This window comes from Maniola hyperantus, chromosome 7, assembly GCF_902806685.2.
Source record: "Maniola hyperantus chromosome 7, iAphHyp1.2, whole genome shotgun sequence".
NCBI classification, from domain to species: domain Eukaryota; kingdom Metazoa; phylum Arthropoda; class Insecta; order Lepidoptera; family Nymphalidae; genus Maniola; species Maniola hyperantus.
Genome location: NC_048542.1, coordinates 16,153,130 through 16,178,577, shown reverse-complemented (window position 1 = coordinate 16,178,577; position 25,448 = coordinate 16,153,130). Strand labels below are relative to the sequence as shown.

Below are 25,448 nucleotides of genomic sequence, written 5' to 3'. Positions count from 1 at the left end.
ATATAGATTTTGACAGCTGACAGTGACACATGGTGATGACAATAATTATTTATTGACAAAATTTGCTTGTGTTGTGGTGTTGTGTACAAAATTCATGCTGCCGTGTCGTTATTTTATCGTTAAAACAGTATTTTCCTGATAATATTTCGCTGTATTGTGCCGTTATAATGTGAGACTCTTGTAAACGAGTTATATTTCATTCTTTTCTGTTTATATTCAATAAACATGTCGGTCAGGGACAAGTGGGTTCGCCGGTTTTCTGTTGACGAAACTGCTAAACACAAAAATGGCTTCACAATGTACAAGATTACATCTGTTGTAAGTATTAATAGTATTTACTCCATGGTTAGTATACTGACGATGCCCTAGATAAGCATTTTTCAATTTGAAATCTCACTGTAGGTACTCACAAGCTTAATGATATCAGAAATGACCAAGAACAAAATATCTGTTTATCCTTATTATATAAATTATGTATGACTTTTTTAGTTAATTCAAATCTATGTTTATATTTCGGTTTATATATTTTTGTTTTCCTAGTAGGTAGTTTGATGTTAGTAATTAGTCATTGTTGCTACACAGTTAGTTATATTGCACAATATTAGCAATAGCAATACCTACTTCACCATAATCAACCTACAAACCGGTCTCATCTCAGAATGAGAAGGGTTTAGGCCATAATCTGTTAAGCTGGCCCAGTGCAGCTTTGAGATCATTATGGAGAACTCTCAGGTATGCAGGTTTCCTCACGATGTTTTCCTTCACCGTTAAAGCAAGTGATATTTAATGCCTAAAATGCACATAACTCCGAAAAGTTAGAGGTGCGTGATCGAACCCCCAACCTTTCGATTGGGAGGCAGATGTCTTAATCACTGGGCTATCACCTCTATCAAGCAGTAGCACTAGCTTATGCCCGCGACTTTGTCTGTGTGAGCTACACAATAAGTAATTTTGAACCCCTATTTTACCCCCTGAGGGGTTGAATCTTCAAAAATCCTTTCTTAGCGGATGCCTACATTATAATTGCTATCTGCATGCCAAATGTCAGTCTGATCCGTCCAGTAGTTTGAGCTGTGCGTTGATAGACCAGTCAGTCAGTCACCTTTTCCTTTTATATATGACTAGAGGATGCCAGCGACTTCAACGTAGAACGTTCTGCGTAGATTTAGATTTTTTTAAATCCCGGGGGAACTCTTTGATTTTTCGGGATAAAAGTAGCCTATGTCCTTCCCCGGGATGTAAGCTAACCTCTCTACCAAATTTCATCAAAATCGGTTAAACCGTTGGGCCGTGAAAAGCTAGCAGACAGACAGACACACTTTCGCATTTATAATATTAAGTACTTCCCCGGGTTGCAAGCTACCTCTGTACCAAATTTCGTCAAAATCGGTTGAACGCTTGAGCCGTGAAAAGCTAGCAGACAGACAGACAGACACACTCGCATTTATAATATTAGTATGGATGGATGTAAAGACCATGGGTTATATTAAGTATGGATGTAAAGACCATGGATTAGGTACTTCATAATAGTAAGTAATACAACAACACAATAGACACATAATAGTAAGTAATACAACAACACAATAGACACATAATAGTGGTGTATTGTTCTAACAAAGTTATTAGTCTAAATATATAAAAGGAAAAGGTGACTGACTGACTGACTGATCTATCAACGCACAGCGCAAACTACTGGACGGATCGGGCTGAAATTTTGCATGCAGATAGCTATTATGACGTAGGCATCCGCTAAGAAAGGATTTTTGAAAATTCAACCCCTAAGGGGGTGAAATAGGGGTTTGAAATTTGTGTAGTCCACGCGGACGAAGTCGCGAGCATAAATATATAAAAGGAAAAGGTGACTGACTGACTGACTGATCTATCAACGCACAGCGCAAACTACTGGACGGATCGGGCTGAAATTTTGCATGCAGATAGCTATTATGACGTAGGCATCCGCTAAGAAAGGATTTTTGAAAATTCAACTTCTAAGGGGGTGAAATAGAGGTTTGAAATTTGTGTAGTCCACGCGGACGAAGTCGCGAGCATAAGCTAGTAAAGCAATAAAAAAATTACACTAACTATGGTGAAAGTGAGAGGCAAGAGCAATTAGATTTTGACTGCTTTCACCTGAATTATAATGATGATTGTGCCTTCATCTACACATTGGTGTGCTGTGAACTGAATAGATTAAGTAAGACCTGTTTATTTCACACGAAACATACAAATATGACTAGACATCAGTACCCAATTACCCATATTATAAATGCGAAAGTGTGTTTGTTTGTTTGTTTATTGGTTGGTCAATCATTTTGCAATGGAGCAATAAATCAGCACGATTTTTAGTTAAAGACCTGGAGTGTGACATATAGGCTAGTTACATTCGGAAAATCAACAAGAGAGACAAACAGCAAATGCACGGACGGATGAACAGTGGAGGCTAATATGGAATATGGATGCTAACTTAAAATGGGAAGGGGGATCCCCTTCCCATCCCTTTAAGTTAGCATCCTTCAAGTATGGGACCCTAAAAAGATCAATTCAATCATAATTTTGCTTTAATTTGAAGCACCAGACGAACTGTGATTGCCATTATAAGATATTATTTTTATCTAAGCTCTTGAAAGCCATTGAAAGCTGTATATTGCAGTAACTTTGAGTTGTCCATTGTGCCAGCTGTTCCCCCTCAAGTCCCCCGAGGCAGTGACGGTGGTGTCGGTGTGGAAGAGGTACAGCGACGTGCAGCGTCTGCACAAGGCCATGAGCTCTCTGCACGCGGGGCTGCACCTGCGAGGCACGTTCCCGGCCCTGGCCAAGACCAACTACTTCAAGAGATTCAATGAGGAGGTAACATTTCAATAAAACCCTACTTATAATAATAGCCTATTAATTTAAAATGATCTAGGTTTTTAATTGGCTGCCTAAAACATGCAATGAATTGGCAGGGATCTGATATCTAATAACTATTTTATTTATTACTAGCTGCCCAGGCGAACTTCGTTCCGCCTAATAGTCTATTCAAATTTTTAAATTTTTCTCTCTGTAAGAACCATCCTCGTACTTCAAGGAATATTATAAAAAAAGAATTAGTGAAATCGGTTCAGCTGTTCTCAAGATATGCGATAAGCAATACATTTAGTGATTCATTTTTGTATTATAGACTAGACTAGATGATGCCCGCACTTTGTCAGTGTGGATTTAGGTTTTTGAAAAATACCGTGGGAACTCTTTAATTTTCCGGGATAAAAATGTCATCAAAAACGGTTGAACTGTTGGGCCGTGAAAAGCTAGCAGACAGACAGATAGACAGACACACTTTCGCATTTATAATTTAGTTAGTAGTTAGGAAAATTAGTATGGATAATGCCCCGGACTTCCGTGTAGATTTACTTATGAAATAAGATTTCGTTTTTCCTTTTGAGGTACGAAAATCTAAAAATCCTGTGGGAATACTTTGATTGTCCTGGACCAAAAGTAGCCCATGTCCTGTCCATAGAATGCAAGTTATCCCTGTACCAAATTTCGTCAAAGTCGGTTAAACGGATGGGCAGTAATAAGCTAGCCAACAGGCCGACAAGCACAATTTTGCATTTATAATATTTAGTATCTATAAATCTATATATATAAAAGGAAAAGGTGACTGACTGACTGACTGACTGACTGAATGACTGACTGACTGACTGACTGATCTATCAACGCACAGCTCAAACTACTGGACGGATCGGGCTGAAATTTGGCATGCAGATAGCTATTATGACGTAGGCATCCGCTAAGAAAGGATTTTTGAAAATTCAACTCCTAAGGGGGTGAAATAGGGTTTTGAAATTTTGTAGTCCACGCGGACGAAGTCGCGAGCATAAGCTAGTAAATAAATAAAATAAAAATATTTTTAGTCAATTAAACTTTCACAAGTATTTTCGAGTTGTCAGATGCATTTATACCACTGAGAATGAGGATGAGGATGAGTATGGGACCTCTATGGATGAGCATAAGTGAGTATGGTATGGTTTGTTGCAGGTGATCGAGGAAAGGGCGAAAACAATTAAAGCATTGTTGGAGTTTGTGGCGGAGCACAGGCTGCTGTTTACTAGCACTGACTTTGTTAACTTTCTGCAGGTCAGTGAAATGAAAATACTATGAAAAATATTTATTTTCTCTTAATTAAGTACATTGCTAAAAAAAAACTAAGGAACCATAACTAGGATTAATAAAAAAACCGGCCAAGGGCAAGTCAGGCTCGCGCAACGAGGGTTCCGTACTACAGTCTTATTTTTTCGACATTTTGCATGATAATTAAAAACTATGATGCTTAAAAATAAAAAGAAATCTGTTTTAGATATCCCACTTGATATAGTTATCTTACTTCGAAAAATGAAAATACTAATTATTAGTTTATGACCACAATTTAATATTTTTTGTGTGATGTAACTACTACAAATTTACGGTTTTCAGATTTTTCCCCGAATGTCAGCTATAAGACCCTACCTGCCAAATTTCATGATTCTAGGTCAACAGAAATACCCTGTAGGTTTCTTGACAGACAGACAGACAGACATCAAAGTGATCCTATAAGGGTTCCGTTTTTCCTTTTGAGGTCCCTAAAAAATGGAACCCTAAAAAACTGCCATACTCCTTCCAGGTTACCCCGCTTCCATCTTAGATTGCATTATCACTTACCACCAGGTGAGATTGCAGTCAAGGGATAGCTTGTATCTGAATAAAAAAAACAAAAAACTGCAATGGTACGGAACCGAGTTTAACTCGCAGTTGAAACTTTTTTTCCAGACGGGTTACCCTGAACCGGAGCCCACACCTGGTGGAGTGATCAACGCCATCCGGTCGTCGTTGCACCTGCCCATCGAGGACACGCCGCCGCTGGAGTACCAGACCTCTGACGACGAAGCCAGGACCCCCAGTGGTACGAGATATAAGACCTTCATGTGCTGTGGTTTAGCAATCGTACAGATTAGCAAATATAGCCAACTGTTGGTCATGGCTGTCTGACCACCCTAGCGCCAGGCTCTCGTATTTAGCGCTCTGGTACGATGCCGTGTAGAAACCAAAGGGGTATGAGTTGAATAAAATAAAATAAAAATCAGGCTCGCGCATCGAGGCTTCCGACTTCCGTACTACAGTCGTATTTTTTCGACATTTTGCAGGATAATTCAAAAACTATGACGAATATAAATAAATAAAAATCTGTTTTAGAATGCACAGGTGATATAATCTTACTTCGAAAATTGAAAATACAGATTTTTAGTTCATAACCACAATTTTTTTTTGAATGATGTAACCACAAATTCACGGTTTTCAGATTTTTCCCCGAATGTCTGCTATAAGACCTACCTACCTGCCAAATTTTATGATTCTAGGTCAACGGGAAGTATCCTGTAGGTTTCTTGAAAGACCGACAGACAGACAGACAACAAAGTGATCCTATAAGGGTTCCGTTTTTCCTTTAGAGGTACAGAACCCTAAAAATGCCATACCGCTTCCAGGTTAGCCCGCATCCATCTTAGATTGCAACATCACCACCAGGTGAGATCGCAGTCATGAGCTTACTTGTATTTGATTTTAAAAAAAAACTAATTTTTGTAACCATTTTCACAGCCCAAATACCGCAATCTCCACGACGCACAGACAACCAACCAAACATAGACACCATAGACGTATCACAGATACCAATATACGAAGCAGCGGACGTCGAAATCCGGGAATCCCCGAAAACAACGGAACAACTGTCCAATAGCAACAGCTTTGAATCACTTAACTCTTTAGAAAGCTTAGGAAGCGATCTATTCGATGAACTGAATAAAGTTGCCATAGATAATAAAAAGTCGTTTGTGAAGAAAAATGTGTTGCCAGATTTAATAAACTTTGATGCGCCATCCACTTCTAAATTTGAAGATTATCATACTATGCCAAATATGGATCCTGACACTGTTTCATTAAGTTCTACAAATGAACCTTCAAGTTCTACGTACGAGGACTCTCGCAGGAGTAGTTCTAGAGTGTCGTTGTATAGCAAGCGGAGTGTGCTGTCCCTGTCCAACGTGGAGAGTAAGACAAGGACGGAGGACAGTTACATCTTCGAGGCGGGGTACATGCTGAACCTGGCGGCGCGGTGCGAGGACGTGGGCGACTATCAGAGAGCCTTCGAGTGTTACAAGTCTGGTATAGAGAAGATGCTGATTGGTGTGCAGAGTGAGTATTTTATTTTAGAGAGAGAGCCAGCGCGTGCCAGATCTCCCTAATTTTATAAAAGCTGAAAGTTTCTCCGCGTATTGTCCCCAACAGTGGCAGGAACGTTTGTTTAGATGTTTGTTTGAATTATGGTGGCTTTGGGAGATAACAGGTAATAAAGGTGTAAAAATTCTTCTTTCTTTTCGGAATAGGATTAGAACTCACTTTATGCATTGCCAGACAGTATTAAACGTGCGTGATTTCTAATACCACTCCGAAGGACACGCTGATAGCTAGGACCAAAAAAATTTCTATGTAAATTAAAAATTTAAATTGAATTAAATATTGAAAAAACTATCAGCAGTAAAGACTATAAAAATCTAAATATATAAAAGGAAAAGGTGACTGACTGACGATATATCAATGCTCAGCTCAAACTACTGGACGGATTGGGCTGAAATTTGGCATGCAGATAGCTATTATGATGTAGACATCCGCTAAGAAAGGATTTTCGAAAATTCAACCCCGAAGGAGGGTGAAATAGACGTTTGGAATTTGTGTAGTTCGAACGAAGTCGCGAGCATAAGCTAGTCGATAATAATGATCATTGGTCCTTACGTCTTGACCTAGATAAGTAGTTTTTGATAAGTTATCAATAAAATCACTATCACAAACGTCGCACCTACAGTCTCGCTGAGTCGCCATTCGTTCTGTCGTGGTATATTGCTTGACAGTTATATTGTCGTTTGCCATGGACTTCTTGCACATGTGTGGTTATCTACAAGAATATCATAAAAATATTTGTGAGTACTATTTACTGGTGATAAGAATAAATATCTATAAAAACTGTCTTGCACTTGGCCGGTTTTTTAACCGACTTCAAAAAAAGGAGGAGGTTCTCAATTCGTCGGAATCTTTTTTTTATTTTTTTATTTTTTATTTTTTATGTATGTTCCCCGATTACTCGAAAACGCCTGGACCGATTTTGAAAATTCTTTTTTTGTTTGAAAGGGTATACTTCAAAGTTGGTCCCATTTCAATTTGGTGAAGATCTGATGAACATCTTCGAAGATAGATACTGGAACTCCTGAACGGATAAGAGTAAATTGCTCGCGATCAGTGTAATAGCTTAGTAACCAGTCATAGCATAATTCCATGGGGCCACTAAAAATTGTGAAATAAAATTTTTTTACAAAAAAAATAAAAACCGACTTCGTTACACAAACACTAAAAATTGAAAAATAATTTAATTTGGGGTCGGTGCCAATGAGGTGCCATTGTGGAGTCCCATAAAAATATGAAGTCTAGACGATTCGCGCAGCTAAAGCTAATTGGCACCGTCACCAAAAAGTATTATTATGGAACTATATTAACTCTTGTATACATAATATATTCGGTAATAAATTAAATTATTTTTCAATTTTTAGTGTTTGTGTAACGAAGTCGGTTTTTATTTTTTTGAATTTTTTTTTAAAAATTTCCAATGCTGCCAATCTGGAATTTTGTTATAGCGGCAACAGCAATACTTTTTCTGTGAAAATTTCAACTTTGTCTATTGCAGTTCACGCAGTGCATAAAAGCGCTGCTTTCCCTAATTTAAATATCTCAATGCTAATTTATTATGAACTGACTACCCTGACTTCAACCCCCTGTGCACGCCACTGGGTTCACAAGGTACATCCCGCTGACAGACTGACAGATAGACGAACGGACAGACAGCGCAGGCTTAGGCTTGCTAGGGTCCCGTTGGCACTCTTCGAGTAGGAAATCCTAAAAGTAAGTTTATTTGCAGCGGACACAGATCAACAGAGGCGCGCTTTGATCAAGGAGAAGACAAACAAATATCTTGCGTATGCGGAAGATATATACAAGAATCATCTCTGCAATACGGACCAGAGCGTAAGTCATAGGCACCGTCCTATTGTCATCGGTCGTGCGACGAAAATGATCGCGCGTCCCGTGCGTTCAAACAAACTGTGTTCTACTGAATGTCTTATTGAAGACTAGCTGATTCCAGCGACTTCGTCCGCGTGGATTTAAGTTTTTTAAAATCCCGCGGGAACTCTTTGATTTTTCGGGATTGTTGTCGTTGCTTGGTACCTACAATATGAATTCACTAGGAACACTTCCTGAATCTTGATAACTCAGGCGGGCAGTAACCCTGCAGCATCAGGATTAAGGAGTTGAATCCAGAATTTTTTATGTGACCACGACGTAAACTTTTTTTGTTGATTTAAAAAATAAATTTGCAAATCGGTCCAGAAACCTCGAAAAAATCGATGTAGAAAAAAGAACCACCTCCTTTTTGACAGTCGGTTAAAAACCGATGACCTTGAAATATTTACGGAACAATCTTTAAAATATCCCCTTTCTAACAAAAAAAGAATGAATGAAATCGGACTACGCGTTAATGAATTACAACTCAGTATACATTTTAACTTTCGTCCCCTCTCCTACGGGAACCATGCTGAATTTCGGGATAAAAAGTATCCTATATTCTTCCTCATAGTATGACCTCAAATCGTACCATGTTTCATTGGAATCCATTCAGTAGTTTCAGCGTGATGCGCGGCCGTGATACAGACAGACAGACAGACAAAAATGAAAAAAATTACAGTTTTGGGTTCAGTATCGATTATAGAGTGCCCTCGAAAAAAAAATTTCAAAATATCTTCAATGTAAAGAATTTGACCTGTTACAGTTTTGTTATAAGTAAGTATTGATCGCGCGATCATGCGATGCGTTCATATTATTCATCGCACGATGAAATCACATCGCATCATCGCACGAGCGATGACAATAGGACGGCGACATACAGGGGTGTTTCGCCCCCTGCTTGTTATCCAAGGGAGCCCGGCGGGGTGATTACGTAAAACGTCGCAGTAGCGACAGCAACGCGACAGCAGTAGCAATGCGACAGTTCATTTGCTGTCTCTCTTCTTCTTCTTCTTATTTTGCTTTGTGGCTATTGCTGTCTCTCTCTAGTCGCGAGATTTACGGCTGTCGCAAGCCTGTCGTGAGATACGTAATCACCCCGCGGGTCCTGGGGCCCATGAGCAGGACCGCACTCGGACAAGCTAGGGGCAGGGTCGCACTAACAGCCGATCGGCTGATTGACCTGTGGAGAAATAAAGGCGTGCATAGGCAATATCAATTAACCTCTTGTAGACTGTCGAGTCTTCTAGAGAGTAGGCCAGCTCGTCTGTCTAGGTAGTGTGAGTAAATGACAGTTAGGGTGTGAGTGTGGGTGTGTTGAGATTAGCATATAAGTCAATCATACAATATAAGTCCCGAAAATTGCTATTGCGCTGGAACCATGTCTCATTATCATCCAAATGACGTCATTTGATGTATATTTAAGTAAAATATACCATCAGCTCGAAACTTCAATCTAGTGCTGACGTCGCTAAAATGGCGGCTACGCGCATTGGCAATTTGCGGGACTTATACTTATATAATGCCTTTTCATTTCATTACGATTTTTAAATCTTGAAATAAATTGTAATTTGGCGAATTCTTTATAAAATACCTCAAAAAACTCAAACAAAATATAAGAAAAGTATACATAAGTACCTATCCGTTTAGAATAAAACACACTGAAATTTTATTATCATAGTCTGCTACTCATATTTCTTTTATACTCTCCTTCTATCTCTTTTATTTATAAACAATTTCTATCTCTCTTCTGCAGCTATTGCTAGAGCGAGAGGACAGCATGTCCCGCGTACACTGTAGCATCCCTCTATCCATGCTAGAGAAGCCGTATGAAGAGCTGTCCTTATACAGGGTGCTCGCCGTACTAGGCTCCACTATGATGCTGGTGCTTAACAAGAATGATCACACGTGCTATGCTATGAAGGTGCGTATTTCCATCTCCCTCCCACAGGTGTTGCTAGAGCGAGAGGACACTATCCTTATACAGGGTGCTCGCCGCACTAGAATTTATATGGAATAAGTACAATTTAGGCTTGCTTTTTAAAATAAAATGCAATAAAATCTAAATATATAAAAGGAAAGGGTGACTGAGTGACTGACTGACTGACTGACTGACTGATCTATCAACGCACAGCTCAAACTACTGGACGGATCGGGCTGAAATTTGGCATGCAGATAGCTATTATGACGTAGGCATCCGCTAAGAAAAGATTTTTGAAAATTCAATCCCTAAGGGGGTGAAATAGGGGTTTGAAATTTGTGAAGTCCACGCGGACGAAGTCGCGAGCATAAGCTTGTAAATTAATAAAATTAGTAACTTTGTCTTAAGTTATTTTGAAATCAGTTAAAATATTTGTGTATTTCTATAAAAAAGACGGCTTATTTTTAAAAATATTTGTAAATGTGTAATTTTTTTTTTTTTTTTTAAATTATAGGTCGTACAAAAAATACCAAACAATCTAATGGAATTCGACGATTACTTCCAACAAAGGACCAACGAGACCCGCCAGCCAACACTACCGTCCGTCATACCTTACATGGTTCCTTTACACGCCTACATCGAGACCAACAATCTCCTGTTCCTCATACTAGCATACGCCCCCGGGGAAAAACTATTCGATTATATCCAAAACTACGCCAAATCCATACCCAATACACCAGCCAGAGAACTCAATCTAGAAAACGTTTTCGCCGAACCAAAGAAAAACAAAATCGATAACGAATCAATCGACGTAACAGACGCTAATGTTAACATTGAAGCGAAAATCGCCACTAAATTCGGTGATAGTAAAAATAAAATCGATTCAAAAACAAAAACCGATGTTAGAGACGATAATGTTAATGTCGATAAATATAAAATCGATTCCAGTACTGCAAGTAAAGTCGATTCTCGAGTTAAAATCGATGTTTTAGGCGATATGAATGAGAATGTTGGTAAGACTGATAGTTTGGATAGTATGGAGGTTTCGGAGCTAGTGATGAATTCGCAGAAGTTGTTACTGAATGTTGATAGAGCGTTGACGGATGTACCAAAGATATGTCGGATGGACGAGGACGGCGATATACAGGCGCTTGAAGAGGAACAAGGAGGGGTGATACGCAGGAAAGCAGATAAAACTGACGAAAGAGTTGGAACGCCGAGCTTTGCGAGAGTAAGTTTATCTTTACATACTAGCCATTCACTCCGAGTTCGCAGTCGTCGACCGTACCGAAGTGACGTCATAGGCACAACTACAGTCCGCGACCGGTTGAGATGGCAATCAGGGTCTGAGGCGATGGGACGTCCCGCACACCCGCACTGGGTTATCATGTATTCGAAATGAAAAGCAGAGTTTATGATTTGGTCATAAAACTCATTTTATCCTCGACTTAAATATCGGCCTATCGCGCGGATAAATAAACGTCTGGAATAAAATGGCTCGTTTTATGCCCTTGTTGTACAATGTGGCAGGGCTTAGTGAGTTATAATGATATAATTACAGTTGTCTCCTCACTTCCACCGACGCGACATCCTGCCTCCGTCGGGCGTGTGCCTGTGGGGCGCGCAGATCCTCACCGCGCTGGAGAGTCTGCACAACGCGGGCGTTATTTGCAGGTAAGCGGTAAGCTGTACACTGCAGTCGTCTCCTCACTTCCACCGACGCGACATCCTGCCTCCGTCGGGCGTGTGCCTGTGGGGCGCGCAGATCCTCACCGCGCTGGAGAGTCTGCACAACGCGGGCGTTATTTGCAGGTAAGCGGTAAGCTGTACACTGCAGTCGTCTCCTCACTTCCACCGACGCGACATCCTGCCTCCGTCGGGCGTGTGCCTGTGGGGCGCGCAGATCCTCACCGCGCTGGAGAGTCTGCACAACGCGGGCGTTATTTGCAGGTAAGCGGTAAGCTGTACACTGCAGTCGTCTCCTCACTTCCACCGACGCGACATCCTGCCTCCGTCGGGCGTGTGCCTGTGGGGCGCGCAGATCCTCACCGCGCTGGAGAGTCTGCACAACGCGGGCGTTATTTGCAGGTAAGCGGTAAGCTGTACACTGCAGTCGTCTCCTCACTTCCACCGACGCGACATCCTGCCTCCGTCGGGCGTGTGCCTGTGGGGCGCGCAGATCCTCACCGCGCTGGAGAGTCTGCACAACGCGGGCGTTATTTGCAGGTAAGCGGTAAGCTGTACACTGCAGTCGTCTCCTCACTTCCACCGACGCGACATCCTGCCTCCGTCGGGCGTGTGCCTGTGGGGCGCGCAGATCCTCACCGCGCTGGAGAGTCTGCACAACGCGGGCGTTATTTGCAGGTAAGCGGTAAGCTGTACACTGCAGTCGTCTCCTCACTTCCACCGACGCGACATCCTGCCTCCGTCGGGCGTGTGCCTGTGGGGCGCGCAGATCCTCACCGCGCTGGAGAGTCTGCACAACGCGGGCGTTATTTGCAGGTAAGCGGTAAGCTGTACACTGCAGTCGTCTCCTCACTTCCACCGACGCGACATCCTGCCTCCGTCGGGCGTGTGCCTGTGGGGCGCGCAGATCCTCACCGCGCTGGAGAGTCTGCACAACGCGGGCGTTATTTGCAGGTAAGCGGTAAGCTGTACACTGCAGTCGTCTCCTCACTTCCACCGACGCGACATCCTGCCTCCGTCGGGCGTGTGCCTGTGGGGCGCGCAGATCCTCACCGCGCTGGAGAGTCTGCACAACGCGGGCGTTATTTGCAGGTAAGCGGTAAGCTGTACACTGCAGTCGTCTCCTCACTTCCACCGACGCGACATCCTGCCTCCGTCGGGCGTGTGCCTGTGGGGCGCGCAGATCCTCACCGCGCTGGAGAGTCTGCACAACGCGGGCGTTATTTGCAGGTAAGCGGTAAGCTGTACACTGCAGTCGTCTCCTCACTTCCACCGGCGTGACATCCTAGCGCGACACAATGGATGACAGCGCCATCTATTTTCAGTTGTGAAAACTAAACTATCATACATGATGTTATGAACTTTAGAATATCTTAGCACATTATACACCGTGCTCAGTTGATCATGAACACACGAATTATACCTGAAATAATATAGCATTTTTGATATTATTTCAGAGATCTAAATCCATCAAACATCCTCCTCGGCGAGCGTGGGCAGATCATCCTGACCTACTTCCTGAGCTACCCGGGCAAGGACGTGTTCTTGTCCCGGCTTCACACACACAGACACACACACGCGTACGTGGCGCCCGAGCTGCACGCGTGTGTGTGCGTGGAGGACAAGGACGCCTCTCTGGAGAAAGTGTGCGATTTCTGGAGCTTTGGCGCCATCATGTATGAACTTATTTGCGGATATGTAAGTATATTTCATCATCATCATCATCCTCATCATCAACCGATAGACGTCCACTGCTAGACATAGGTCTCTTGTAGGGACTTCCACACGCCACGATCATGCGCCGCCTAGATCCAGCGGCTCCTGCGACTCGTCTGATGTCGTCCGTCCACCTAGTGGGGGTCTTCCAACACTGCGTCTTCCGGTGCGAGGTCGCCATTCCAGCACCTTGGGACCCCAACGTCTATCGGTTGTAAGAACTATGTACCCTGCCCATTGGAAACAAGTTAATATAGTAATCTCTCTTTTACGTCATCCCATACTAATGATAGAGGCAAGAATCTCAGTGGGTTCTAACCATTTTGAGGCACCAACCAATCACGAACATGTTTTCAAAAAATTCAATTCGAAAATGTAATAATTCAAAATTCAATCGGAAAACATAGTTTTGTTTGTGATTGGTTTGTGACTGTGGATAGAGTATAGAACTTTTTTTTTGCTTAGTTACTTAATACTTTTTACATAATCATCATCCCCGGAGTCAATGCCCCGCTTACGACGCGGCATTGACTCCGAGTGGCCTACTTACGCAAAGTCCGTTGACCTCTTGCGTCAGTCAGATGTTTTATTTGAAACTAGCTGCCCTGGCGAACTTCGTTCCGCCTAACAGTCGATTCAAATTTTTAAAATTTTTCTCTCCGTAAGAACCATCCTCGTACTTCAAGGAATATTATAAAAAAGCCGTTCTCGAAATTTGCGATGACCAACACATTTAGTGATTCATTTTTATATTATAAAAGATATATTTTTTACTAAATATAGGTTTTTTTGTGCGTTTTTTCTTATGGTATAATATCAGTAATCATCATTACTATCACCTATCTTCGTTTTTGCCAGCGTTCTGGTTACACCCTGTATGTATGTGTGTGTTTGCACAGCCCCTGTCAGCGATGCACCCTCACATATGGAGCCACACCGCCCTCCAGCTGCCGGACGCGTTGCCGCTGGAGGCGCGCTCGCTGCTCACACAGGTGAATACTATACTCTATCCACAGAGCAGAAACAAAGAGGAGTTGGCCTAAGCAACTGTGCACTGTGATTTTCAACTAGGTCCTGACGTCATCACTGTGGGCGGGGCCTTAGTTAGTATGCTGTCTGCGTTCGTCAGGTTCACATATATTGAGACTCGTATTATCGGTGTGTTTTCGCGTTTTTAAGAACAAAAGGATGAAGTGTTGTGTTTTATCGTGTCAAAGTTATTCAGACAGACGTTCTGATGCTATGAATGGTATCACATTTCATTTGTAAGTAATTTTATACGTAATTTCTACACTTATTGACATCTAGTGTGAGATAGCTGAACTATGTAGTGACATCAATATATCGATGTTAGGTCGCTAAGCGAGTAGTTTTGCTACTAACCCGCAGATGGAAAATTGAGAAGTGGGCGGCGTTCCACAACCCCTCACCCCGCAAAATGTCACTCGATATTTCATAGGGAAATCTTAATACAACATCTCCTCTTTGTTTCTGCTCTATGACTCTATCCGCGGAAACAAGTTGGTATAGAGCGCGCTCTGTCACATAATAGGCATCTTTCAAGACCAAGTCGAAGTCGAACCAAGTCGTCCTTTTCGAATAGAAATAAAAAAATCCTTTCTTAGCGACCTAGTCGAACCAAGTCGTCCTTTTCGAATAGAAATAAAAAATCCTTTCTTAGCGACCTAGTCGAACCAAGTCGTCCTTTTCGAATAGAAATAAAAAATCCTTTCTTAGCGACCTAGTCGAACCAAGTCGTCCTTTTCGAATAGAAATAAAAAATCCTTTCTTAGCGACCTAGTCGAACCAAGTCGTCCTTTTCGAATAGAAATAAAAAAATCCTTTCTTAGCGGATGCTACGTCATAATAGCTATCTGCATGCCAAATTTCAACCCGATCCGTCCAGTAGTTTGAGATGTGCGTTAATAGATCAGTAAGTCAGTCAGTCACATTTTCCTTATATATATATATATATATTTGCTAGCCTAAAGCTGTGATAGCCTAGTGGTTAGGACGTCCGTCTTCTAATCGGAGGTCGGGGATTCGATCCCGGGCACGCACTTCTAACTTTTCGGAGTTATGTGCGTTTTAATTAATTAATTAAATATCACTTGCTTAATCGGTGAAGGAAAACATCGTGAGGAAACCTGCATGCCTGAGAGTTCTCCATAATGTTTTCAAAGGTGTGTGAAGTCTGCCAAACCGCCTCTCACTGTGAGAGGAGACCCGTGCTCTGTAGTGAGCCGGTAATGGGTTGATCATAATGATGATGTTCCAGTTGCTAACATATGAGCCTGCAGAGCGCTTGGGCGGCGGGGCGGGCGGCATCCACGACATCAAACAACACCCGTACTTTCGACACGTGCACTGGGCGCAGGTGTATGACTCTTGGGTAGTGCCCGACTGAACCAGTGCCAGTGCTCCCGGAGCAGTGCACAACACTTTCATGAAAAACTACTTTCATTGAAGACTACTCTCTCAACTATGGAGGACAATATAGTGCACATTTGTTGTTCCCTCACTTATAGTTTGGTGGGACGGCAATACGACACGACCGGAGAGATCAGTACCCGTAGTACAAGACTTTACGTCTCACCAAACCAAACTAAATTCGAGAGTCGAAATACTTCCGCGTTACAGTAAAATGGACCTAAACAGCCTTGAATTGAAGTCAAATATTCAATGCCACTGATTTTAATTTCGCAATGTTTCCGCTTGGAGCGCTGGCTGTAGAAGTGTAGACAAACTTGAGCTTTAAAACAAGGCATTTAAGATCCAGTTTACTGTAACGCGGAAGTATTTCGACTCTCGAATTTGGTTTGGTTTGGTGAGACGTAAAATCTTGTACTACGGGTACTGGCGTAGGACTGACGATGACTCTTTCTTTTCATGTTAAAAATACTGACTGATAGTTATTTTTTTTTTTAATTTAAAATATATAGTCCGTACAAAATGACTTCTCACGCGCCATTTTAACTGGGTCCACTGTCATATCAAAAGTACAGTTCGCCATTAAAATAAGGAATAAAATCGTACTTTTGACATAAAATTTGACATAAATGGCGCGTGAGCATTATATTATGTTTCTATACAACACACGTACAGTACACGGCAGAAAGTAATGTACATCGGCCTTTACAATGACATTTCGGCTTTGTATAGCGTTTTCTCTGTCACTCATGCATCACGTTTTGTCGGTCTCAACGACAGGGACAACGCCCTACAAATCTGCTATCCCCTTGTAAATGTCGATGTACATTACTTTCTGCCGCGTAGTGTACTGTTCGGCGAGACAGCGACCAATCGTTTTAAGCTACGGCGATGTTTGCAATCTCGCCAAAATATTTTAGCCAATCATAGCGCTCGCCCGTCCCGCTAGGCTTAGTGGTTGTTGCCTACGTGTGATGTTTTTATGAAATCAATACATTCCAATTTCCATAACATAATGTGGCTAATTGGGTAATTTTCCTACTTTTGAATTTGATAAATATTATTATTTTATTATAAACTAGGATAAAAATAATGACGTACACTGAAAAAAATATTAAAATCCAACAAAGATTTACAAAGTTACAGGCATTTTAATTTTGCAGAGGGCGAGTCTTCTATTTCTTTGTCGCAAAACGAAAGTTTGTATGAATCCGCACGAAGCTACTATGGCATTAGTCACAATGACGTCATAATTCTATATCGCTAACTCTGTCTAATCAGAAAATATATTTAATGCTTATAACTTTTTTGTTATTTGATCGATTTAATTAGTTTTTTTTGCAGTTTACGTCATTATTTTTAGCCTAGTTTATAATAAAGTAATAAAAAAGTTGGAGTCAAATACCCAATTCCGTTGTACACAATCTCAAAACTAAAATGGCACGTCTAAATATATTGCTATCCCTTTTATAATGTTGCTTGCGGAAAAGGATAGCACTAGATTTAGACCCATTTAGTTTAGTAAAGAGATTGTGTACAAGAGAGTTGGTCCCAAATATCCTTCTAAAAAGTCTGGAAAAGCGTGGCAAATTCAAAAAATATCAGTATGACAGACCTGGAATAACCTAGTTTGATACTTTAGAATTCCTTATTTTTACTGTCAAATTAGGTTATTCCAGGTCTGTCTTACTAATTTTGGGGCTGCCATACTGATATTTTTGGAATTTGCCGCGCTTTTCCAGTCTTTTCTTCCGTTAGCAAGACTCTAGGAAATTTTATTACGTTGGTTGTAAAAGTATAATATGGATAAAATATTTATTCACACACAAATTAAATGTAATCAGTATTATAATTATTAGACCAGTAAATTTATGTAGGTATATATAAACAATAATAACAATATTTTTACTTGTTTTATAATATAATTATTAGTATTAATAATTTAGGTGTTAGGTAAGGAACCGAATTATTATTTAAATCGTACCTACTTTTTTTTTTTTTTACAAAGTTTTAAATATAATATAAATGATGTCGAAATTGTACTTATTTATGATTACGAGTGCTATGTTATGTTCTAGTCGATGTTATTTTTATAAAAAAAAAAAATATGATTATTTAGTTTAGGTACAAAGTTACTATTATTTATTTGGCTTATGATTCTTAAAAAAATGTGCATGTATCCTTCGCAACAAGTGAAACTTGGTTTATATAATATACTAGCTGATGTCTTCGACTTCGTGCGCGTGGTGTTAGCTTTTTATATCCCGTGGGAATTCTTTGGTTTTCCGGGATAAAAAGTAGCAATGTTACTCTCCATGTCTTTAACGACGTCAAAATGACGTCATTTCGAAGGTAATGAGACATGGTTCCAGCGCAATAGCAATTCGCGGGACTTATAGATCGAGCGAAGCGAGGTCTTTCTGAGTGAAATTGCACTTGTCCGTCTGTCCGTCTCTCAGAGCCTTATAACTTATAACTTCTGAATTACTCAGAGTAATTACTTCAAATTTAAATCATATTATTATGTAAACTGAACGGGCTTCAGCCGAATATTGCATAAAAAAATACAATATTGATGGGGGCTCCCCCATACGAAATGGGGGGCATCATAGTGGAGACTGAATTTGACGCTGTATGTCAAAAACGGCGACATTATAGAAACTGAAACTTGTGTATAACTTCAGTTATATCCTGTACTTGAACAACAAATACTAAAATTAGATAAATAGTATAAATAACTGAAATAATTTCATTTTTAATGGGCATCAGTATTTTTAACATAACTTTACAATAATGTTAATAGGTGGCGCTGTTATGGGATACCGCGAGGTCTTAGTTCGGGGTGAACCACTAGTTTATATCAAAATACTGGGGCCGATTCTCTAGCACACAATCTCTAAACTAAACTAAATTAATAGGTCTAAATCTAGTGCTCTCCTTTTCCGCAAGCAACATTATGAAAGGGATAGCAATAGATTTAGACGTGCCATTTTAGTTTAGTTTAGAGATTGTGTACAACGGAATTAGCCACAATGCTTGTTTTAATTTTAAAATCTTTTAATACATGACATTGTTATATTTTAGATCTTTCACAATTTCAGAATCAATAAATGAATAAAATAGTCTGTTAATAATATAGTGAAAATTTCATCTTAGATTTTTTATACAAATGACTAAATGTATTATTGTATTTTACTTAGTGTGTTTAATAAAATAAAACATTGGATACAACTTTTTTGTCGTTTTAATTCCGTGAAATTATATGCGAATTTTTAACCGCAAACGCATAATTTTATTTCAACAGAAAGCCGTTAGCAGAAGCTTAGCACTAGCAGCAGCAATAATACATTTTAATTTTCTAGAGTTCCGTAGGCACCCTACGGGACCCTATTTTACTCTAAGCAGCAGCCGTCCTCGCTGTTCGGTCTGGTCTGTCTGTCTGTCAGCGGGCTGCATCTCGTGAACCGTAATAGGTAGAGTTGAAATCACAGAATGCGTAATTCTAACGCAGCTATTACAACAAACAATAAAAATTTCAAAATGGCCGCCATGACAATTAAAAATACCTAATTAGTGTTATTTCTTGTAGGATGGTACGGCACCCTTCGTGTGCGGGTCCGACTCGCATTTGACCGATTTTATTTTGCACGTTCATCGATTAGAAATTTGAGTACGTTTGACGGAGGTAGCCCTAAAAGCTCCATTTTTCTATGAATTGACGTCACCATAGCCTATTACTTGACATATCATCGATTGAGAATCAAAACGGTATTAGTACATCCAAATTCTTTGGAATCGAAGAGTTCCCTCACTCTAGTTCACTCTGACTGGTCAACGTGTATGTGGTTCATATATTACAAAGTACTCTGTGTCAACGTGTTTGCTGAAGCGAGACGAGAGTCAATTAATATTCACCTTGCTTTCATCTGAAACAGAGCAGTGCCATCTGTTAGCTATTCTTGCAAAAAAATAGCAACGCCATCTGTTGACACGTAAGAAACATGGTTTATACTTCAAATCTCTCCACTAGATGGCAAAATAAATAAAACTTTATGTATTTTTGTTTATGTGTTATAGTATTATATTAAAATAAAAAACAATTATGTTTAAATTACAGATATGGAATATTCCCACTATCAACAATGTTTATATTAGTAAACGTAGAATAAGAACTTAGCAATTATGTATTAGCGCCATCTGTTAGTAAATAGAACTTAACATTTATTAGCGGCACCTGTCGGATAATAGCAATGATAGTAGGTTAATATTCAGCACTAGATGGTGCTACTTGACGCAAACTATGAAGGGTGACCATCCTGCCTAATTTTTCCTGTGTAGTCCTAGTTCCTAGCAAAGGATGTTTAAAGAAAAATAATAAAATAAAGTTTTTAGTAAGTTTTGAATCTTCTTTGAGATTAAAGTACACATAGATATTATTTTAATTTTATAAAATTTACAAGAAAATGGGTAATAAATAAACTAAAGTTTATCTAACAGCTTCAAATTACGAATAATTTTCCATTTGCCTGGGCAAAGTACCTACTTATCTTATGTAAGTAAGTACATAAAGTTACGGGTACCTCCTCATCTCATAGCACCTCACCATCACCTCACGTGCCATCCGAGGTCGTATGCAATTCTTTTAAAGGTGATCATGAACAACTTACTTAAACGTAACTTACTACAACCAAGTTAAACTATATTCATGACACATTGTTTTTCAAAAAGATGCCCTACGCGCCGTGCTGTGAACTTAATTTTCTTTCGCAATCCAAAATAAAAATTTGTAAGGCTGTAAGACTTTAATGTACTTATACTTATTATATAAGACATAAAACTCTTTGCGATATAGCAGCGCAGTAAATATAACTCTACTAAATAAAGGTGATTATTGAAAAGGTATCACGTCGAAGAAAGAAATAACTTTATAATTTGATGTCTTAGCAATCCAATCTTAAGAGATTGTACGTTTAGTAACTAGAGACAGTCGGACAGTCGTTTCCTAACCAAGTAGAGGTAAAGTAGTGTCGCGCAAGCGCAGTGTGTACTAATACGGATTTTTGTGATTTTTCCCGCGTTTCTTATACAAATTTTACTTAAGTTTTACTTAAAATAAAGACTTAAGTTAAGTGTGCAAAACTTTTTTCGTAAAGTTTTATTTTGGGAATTTTAGTGAATGGAATTTTAAGGCAAGCTTTCTGGTTTCCCATAGTAAACGGATTGTTATAATAAGTTATTCACAGATTGTCGTTTGGAATCTACTGTTTATTGGCCGAGAGTGTGGTCATCAATTTAATTGGATTCCAGTTAGAAAGGTGAGTCGCTGCTTCATTGTATTTCTAATGTCACTTTTTATATTTATAGTAGAAACTAGAAAGTATACGTACTTAATTGTTTATTTATGGAAATTAACTTTGTATTTTATCTATTATAATAATGATTTATTAAGAAATACCTCTACTTATGTAACGTTGTAGTGTTTAAATAAAAAGTAATTGGTGAATAAGTTATAGTTAAGTAGGTACAAATAGGTATCTTATATATAAAATAAATTAAGTACAACTTACGCTTACAAGTTGGCGACGTAGGTAGTGATAGTAACCTTGCTATACGTATATATATATATACGTAGGTACCTATTAACTAATCTACTAATTAGGTAATATTACTTTTCACCGGTTCGCGACAATAACAAAAATTTGCATGCTCTGGAGTGAACCTTAGTAATTTTCATATATTTTCAACCTCTGACTTTACCCTTTAGCCCCTTTATTAGTGGTGGAGGTTGGAAATAATATTATAGTAGGCACTACGTTGATAGCCACCGAGCTCATCTGACATTGGGTGGTTCTACATTGCTGCTCCACTGAGTGATATTAAAATGTTTTTCGTAGAAAACCTTCAATGGATTAAAAATAAATGTCACAAAAATTATTGAACACTGAGTTAGCGGATAACCCCGCTGGGCATTGTACCTCTCAAACGGGTGGATTAATTTGATTTTATAAGATTCGTCCCGATTTTATTAGTGTATTAAGTAGGGTTATTAGTCATTAATAGAGACATTCAAAGGGAGGGGAGCAGTGGCGTGCAGCTCATAGAAGCATAAACACACTACTTACCCTCATTGTAATAAATCAATGCTTATTTTTCATTATAACCTGCCGTAAAATAAGTTCATACCTAAATGCATACCCTGGCTTGAACTCCTGTGCACGCCACTGGAGGGGAGGATAAAATATAATAATAATAATTATTATGTAAGTACCAACTTTATATAAATGGTAGCTACTTATGATATGCAACTATAGATAGGTACCTACTTCTATCCAGCATATAACATCGAGTAGATAACTAGGTAATTATGATCATAGCACATTTTTTTTTAAATCTATACTTCCATACTAATATTATAAATACTGCTAGCTTTTCACGGCCATCCGTTCAACCGATTTTGACGAAATTTGGCACAGAGATAGCTTGCATCCCGGCGAAGGCTACTTTTCATCCCGGAAAATTTAAGAGTTCTCACGGGTTTTTTTAAAAACCTAAACGCGAACGAAGTCGTGGGCATCATCTAGTATTAAATACCGACATACCTAGTTCCTATTCCGTCATCGAGCGTCAAGCCATGATCTAATGCGTTGCTCCAATGTAGAGATTGCGACTACGGAAAGCTACCACATATAGCATCCTTGATAAGTAGCACTAGCAAGTATTACTTAAGTAGAAATAAGTTAACTAGCTTATGCTCGCGACTCAGTCCGCGTGGACTACACAAATTTCCCTATTTCACGAAGAAGAAAAATCCTTTCTTAGCGGATGCCTACGTCATAATAGCTGTCTGCATTCCAAATTTCAGCCCGATCCGCCCTGTATTGTGAGCTGTGCGTTGAGTCAGTCAGTCACCTTTTCCTTTTATATATGTACCTACTAGCTTATGCTCGCGACTTCGTCCGCGTGGTCTACACAAATTTCAACCACCTATTTCACCCCCTTTGGGGTTGAATTTTCAAAAATCCTTTCTTAGCGGATGCCTACGTCATAATAGCTATCTGCATGCCAAATTTCAGCCCGATCCGCCCAGTAGTTTGAGCTGTGCGTTGATCAGTCAGTCAGTCAGTCAGTCAGTCACTTTTTCCTTTTATATATTTAGATAAATAGATCGCACTCGCACATGAAGGGTTCCGATCCATTGTACAAGAAATAACACTTTTTCTTTTGTAATGTAATCACAAATTCACGGTTTTCCCTTTACTTGTGCTATGAAACATTGCTATTTGCCTTTCAAGATTCTAGGTCAAATAGGTTTTGATTCCAGAGTCTTGACAGACAGACAGACAACGAAGTGATCCTATAATATCCTTTTTTACTTTTGAGATACCCCTAAAATCTTTCTATGTACTATTTCATAAAATCTTAAACTAATGTACAGAGTTCATAATACAGGTAGAGGTAAGTAACTTCTGTAATCGGTCAAATGACTTTCTATTTCTAATCTAGTAGTAAAGTAACTACATAGTGGGATCGCAGCGAAGGTCATCTTAGGGCTTGCACACACGAGGGACTTTTGTCCGCGGGGGACAGAAATCCCCGAAGCGTACATAAAGTCTGCGCCGAGAACTTGCTACGGACTCGACGCACGGTTGTGCGCTGTATAATTTTCATCTCACTAGCTTGGAGAGGCTTTTTATCCTTCAAAATCTGTGCGGAAAAGTTTATTTTAACCGCTTACGAGGAAGTCATTTGATGGCGTACTTAACTTTTTTCTTTCTATTAAAATATCACTTAGTGAAAAATTAAATTAGTAATGAATTTAAATTCAGAATGCACACGAAAAAAGCTTTATATTTACAAAAAAATCTTGTATTTCAGTGCGCATAACTTTGGTTTGTTTTCCTCGCTATAATGAAGAAAAGTTGTGTTTCGGGCGGCTGCAAAATTATTTGTGCTCGTGCGTTGGAATTCCTTGCTACGCTCAGGATTCAATAGAGACACTCGCGCGACGCGCCAAATAACAACTTTGCAGCATTGCATAACAAATAACTATTATTCACCGAAAGCGAAGAAACTCAAGTGCTCGGTATTGACTAAAATCCGTTGTGTAGGTTGACGCGTCTTAGAATGTTAGCTCTATTTTTTCCTACTGAACAGTTTTTTAGAACACTCTCGATCAAGCCACCTTTCAAACATTTTTTTTTAATCAAAATCGGTTCATTCGTTTAGGAGCTACAATGCCACAGACAAATACACTAACACAGAGATACACAGATCCACACGTCAAACTTATAACACCCCTCTTTCGGTCAGTCGGGGGTTAAAAGAACAACCGCCGAGTTTCTTGCTGGTTCTTCTCGGTAGTAAAGACATTCTGAACCAGTGGTAGATGCATGTGACAATTCAAAAATACTTGTAAAAGTTTATTTGAATGAAGATATTGCTGTTCTATTATTTTCGATACAGTTGTGATCTATTTCGATAGACAAAAGCTGTCTGTCCCTCGGAAGGGAGGACTGTCCCTCGGAGGGGAGGAGTGTCCCTCGTGTGTGCAGGCCTTAAGGTGTACCGGCGTGGAACGTGGAACCGACCGCATTGTTTACTTTGCGCTCCACAAATGGGGTAATGAGTTTCAGTTATGAAATTATTACGTATAGAAGTCTACACGACTCTGGTTTGCGATATACACAATTAAAGTGCAATTATTTTATTTTGTACTAGGTACGTACTTAATTAAGTATGCATAGGTAATTATAATTATCATCATTACATATTTATACTATGGTCGTGATCGCTTGCTGTTATATACCTTTTATTATAATATTTAAACACGTTCATAAATTCAGTTGGATAACGACTAAAGCGGGGCAGAAATTATCTTGAGTTTTTAAATTTAAAAAATATGACTTACTTAAGTATAATTTAAGTAAAAAATGTAGAGTATACTATAAAAACTAAAGCCGAATTTCCGAAAAAAAATTCAGAATCTATCTAAATATATAAAATTCAAAGTCCTGACTGACTGAATGACTGACATATATTATATCAACGCACAGCCTAAACCAGTGGTCCTAGAGACATGAAATTTTGAGGGTGTGTTCTTTGTAAAGGGTAGGTATCCAATAAGAAAGGATTTTTCGAAATTCCACCCCTAAGTGGGTTAAATAGGGGATGAAAGTTTGTATGAAAGTCCGTCATTTTTCAAGTTATTTGCATGAAAATTGGTATTTAGGTTTTCGGTCACAAATGAAGAAATAATAGTGTTCCAGGATTTTTGGAAATTCATCCCCCACCTCGATTTTCTAAATTCCACCCGAACGAAGCCGAGGCAGGTTCAAAATAAAATTGATGAAGCTTTGTGTTCGTTGAAGTCTTTTGTAAGGGACTACTCGTCTTGTACTTAGTGCAAAATAGTGAACTACGGGCTGCCCGGGCGAACTGCGTACCGCCTAACCGTCGATTCTTTTTCAGGTTTTTTTAAATTTTTGTCCAGAACCATCCTCGTACTTCAAGGAATGTTATGAAAAAAGAATTAGCGAAATCGGTTCAACTGTTCTCGAGATTTGCGATCAGCAACACA

At 39.5% G+C, this 25,448-nt stretch overlaps 2 protein-coding genes across 2 annotated transcripts; both read left to right on the top strand.

Annotated features, from left to right (window-relative positions):
- The first annotated feature begins 66 nt into the window (after nt 1-66).
- Nucleotides 67-12,834, top strand: LOC117983459 (ribosomal protein S6 kinase delta-1). The gene is made up of 9 exons (XM_034970014.2): nt 67-318; nt 2,677-2,847; nt 4,018-4,116; nt 4,786-4,918; nt 5,611-6,204; nt 7,976-8,082; nt 9,875-10,042; nt 10,554-11,270; nt 11,601-12,834. Exons 1-9 carry the CDS (start codon nt 226-228, stop codon nt 11,715-11,717), a joined length of 2,199 nt encoding a protein of 732 aa, XP_034825905.2. The 5' UTR covers nt 67-225; the 3' UTR covers nt 11,718-12,834.
- On the top strand, nt 12,834-19,091 carry LOC138402617 (ribosomal protein S6 kinase-like 1; the record flags this gene model as incomplete). Its single annotated transcript, XM_069500023.1, has 4 exons — nt 12,834-12,955; nt 13,183-13,423; nt 14,341-14,433; nt 15,720-19,091. Coding segments are annotated over 4 exons (585 nt in total), but the record flags the coding sequence as incomplete, so codon positions are not given.
- Between the last annotated feature and the right edge of the window lie 6,357 nt (nt 19,092-25,448).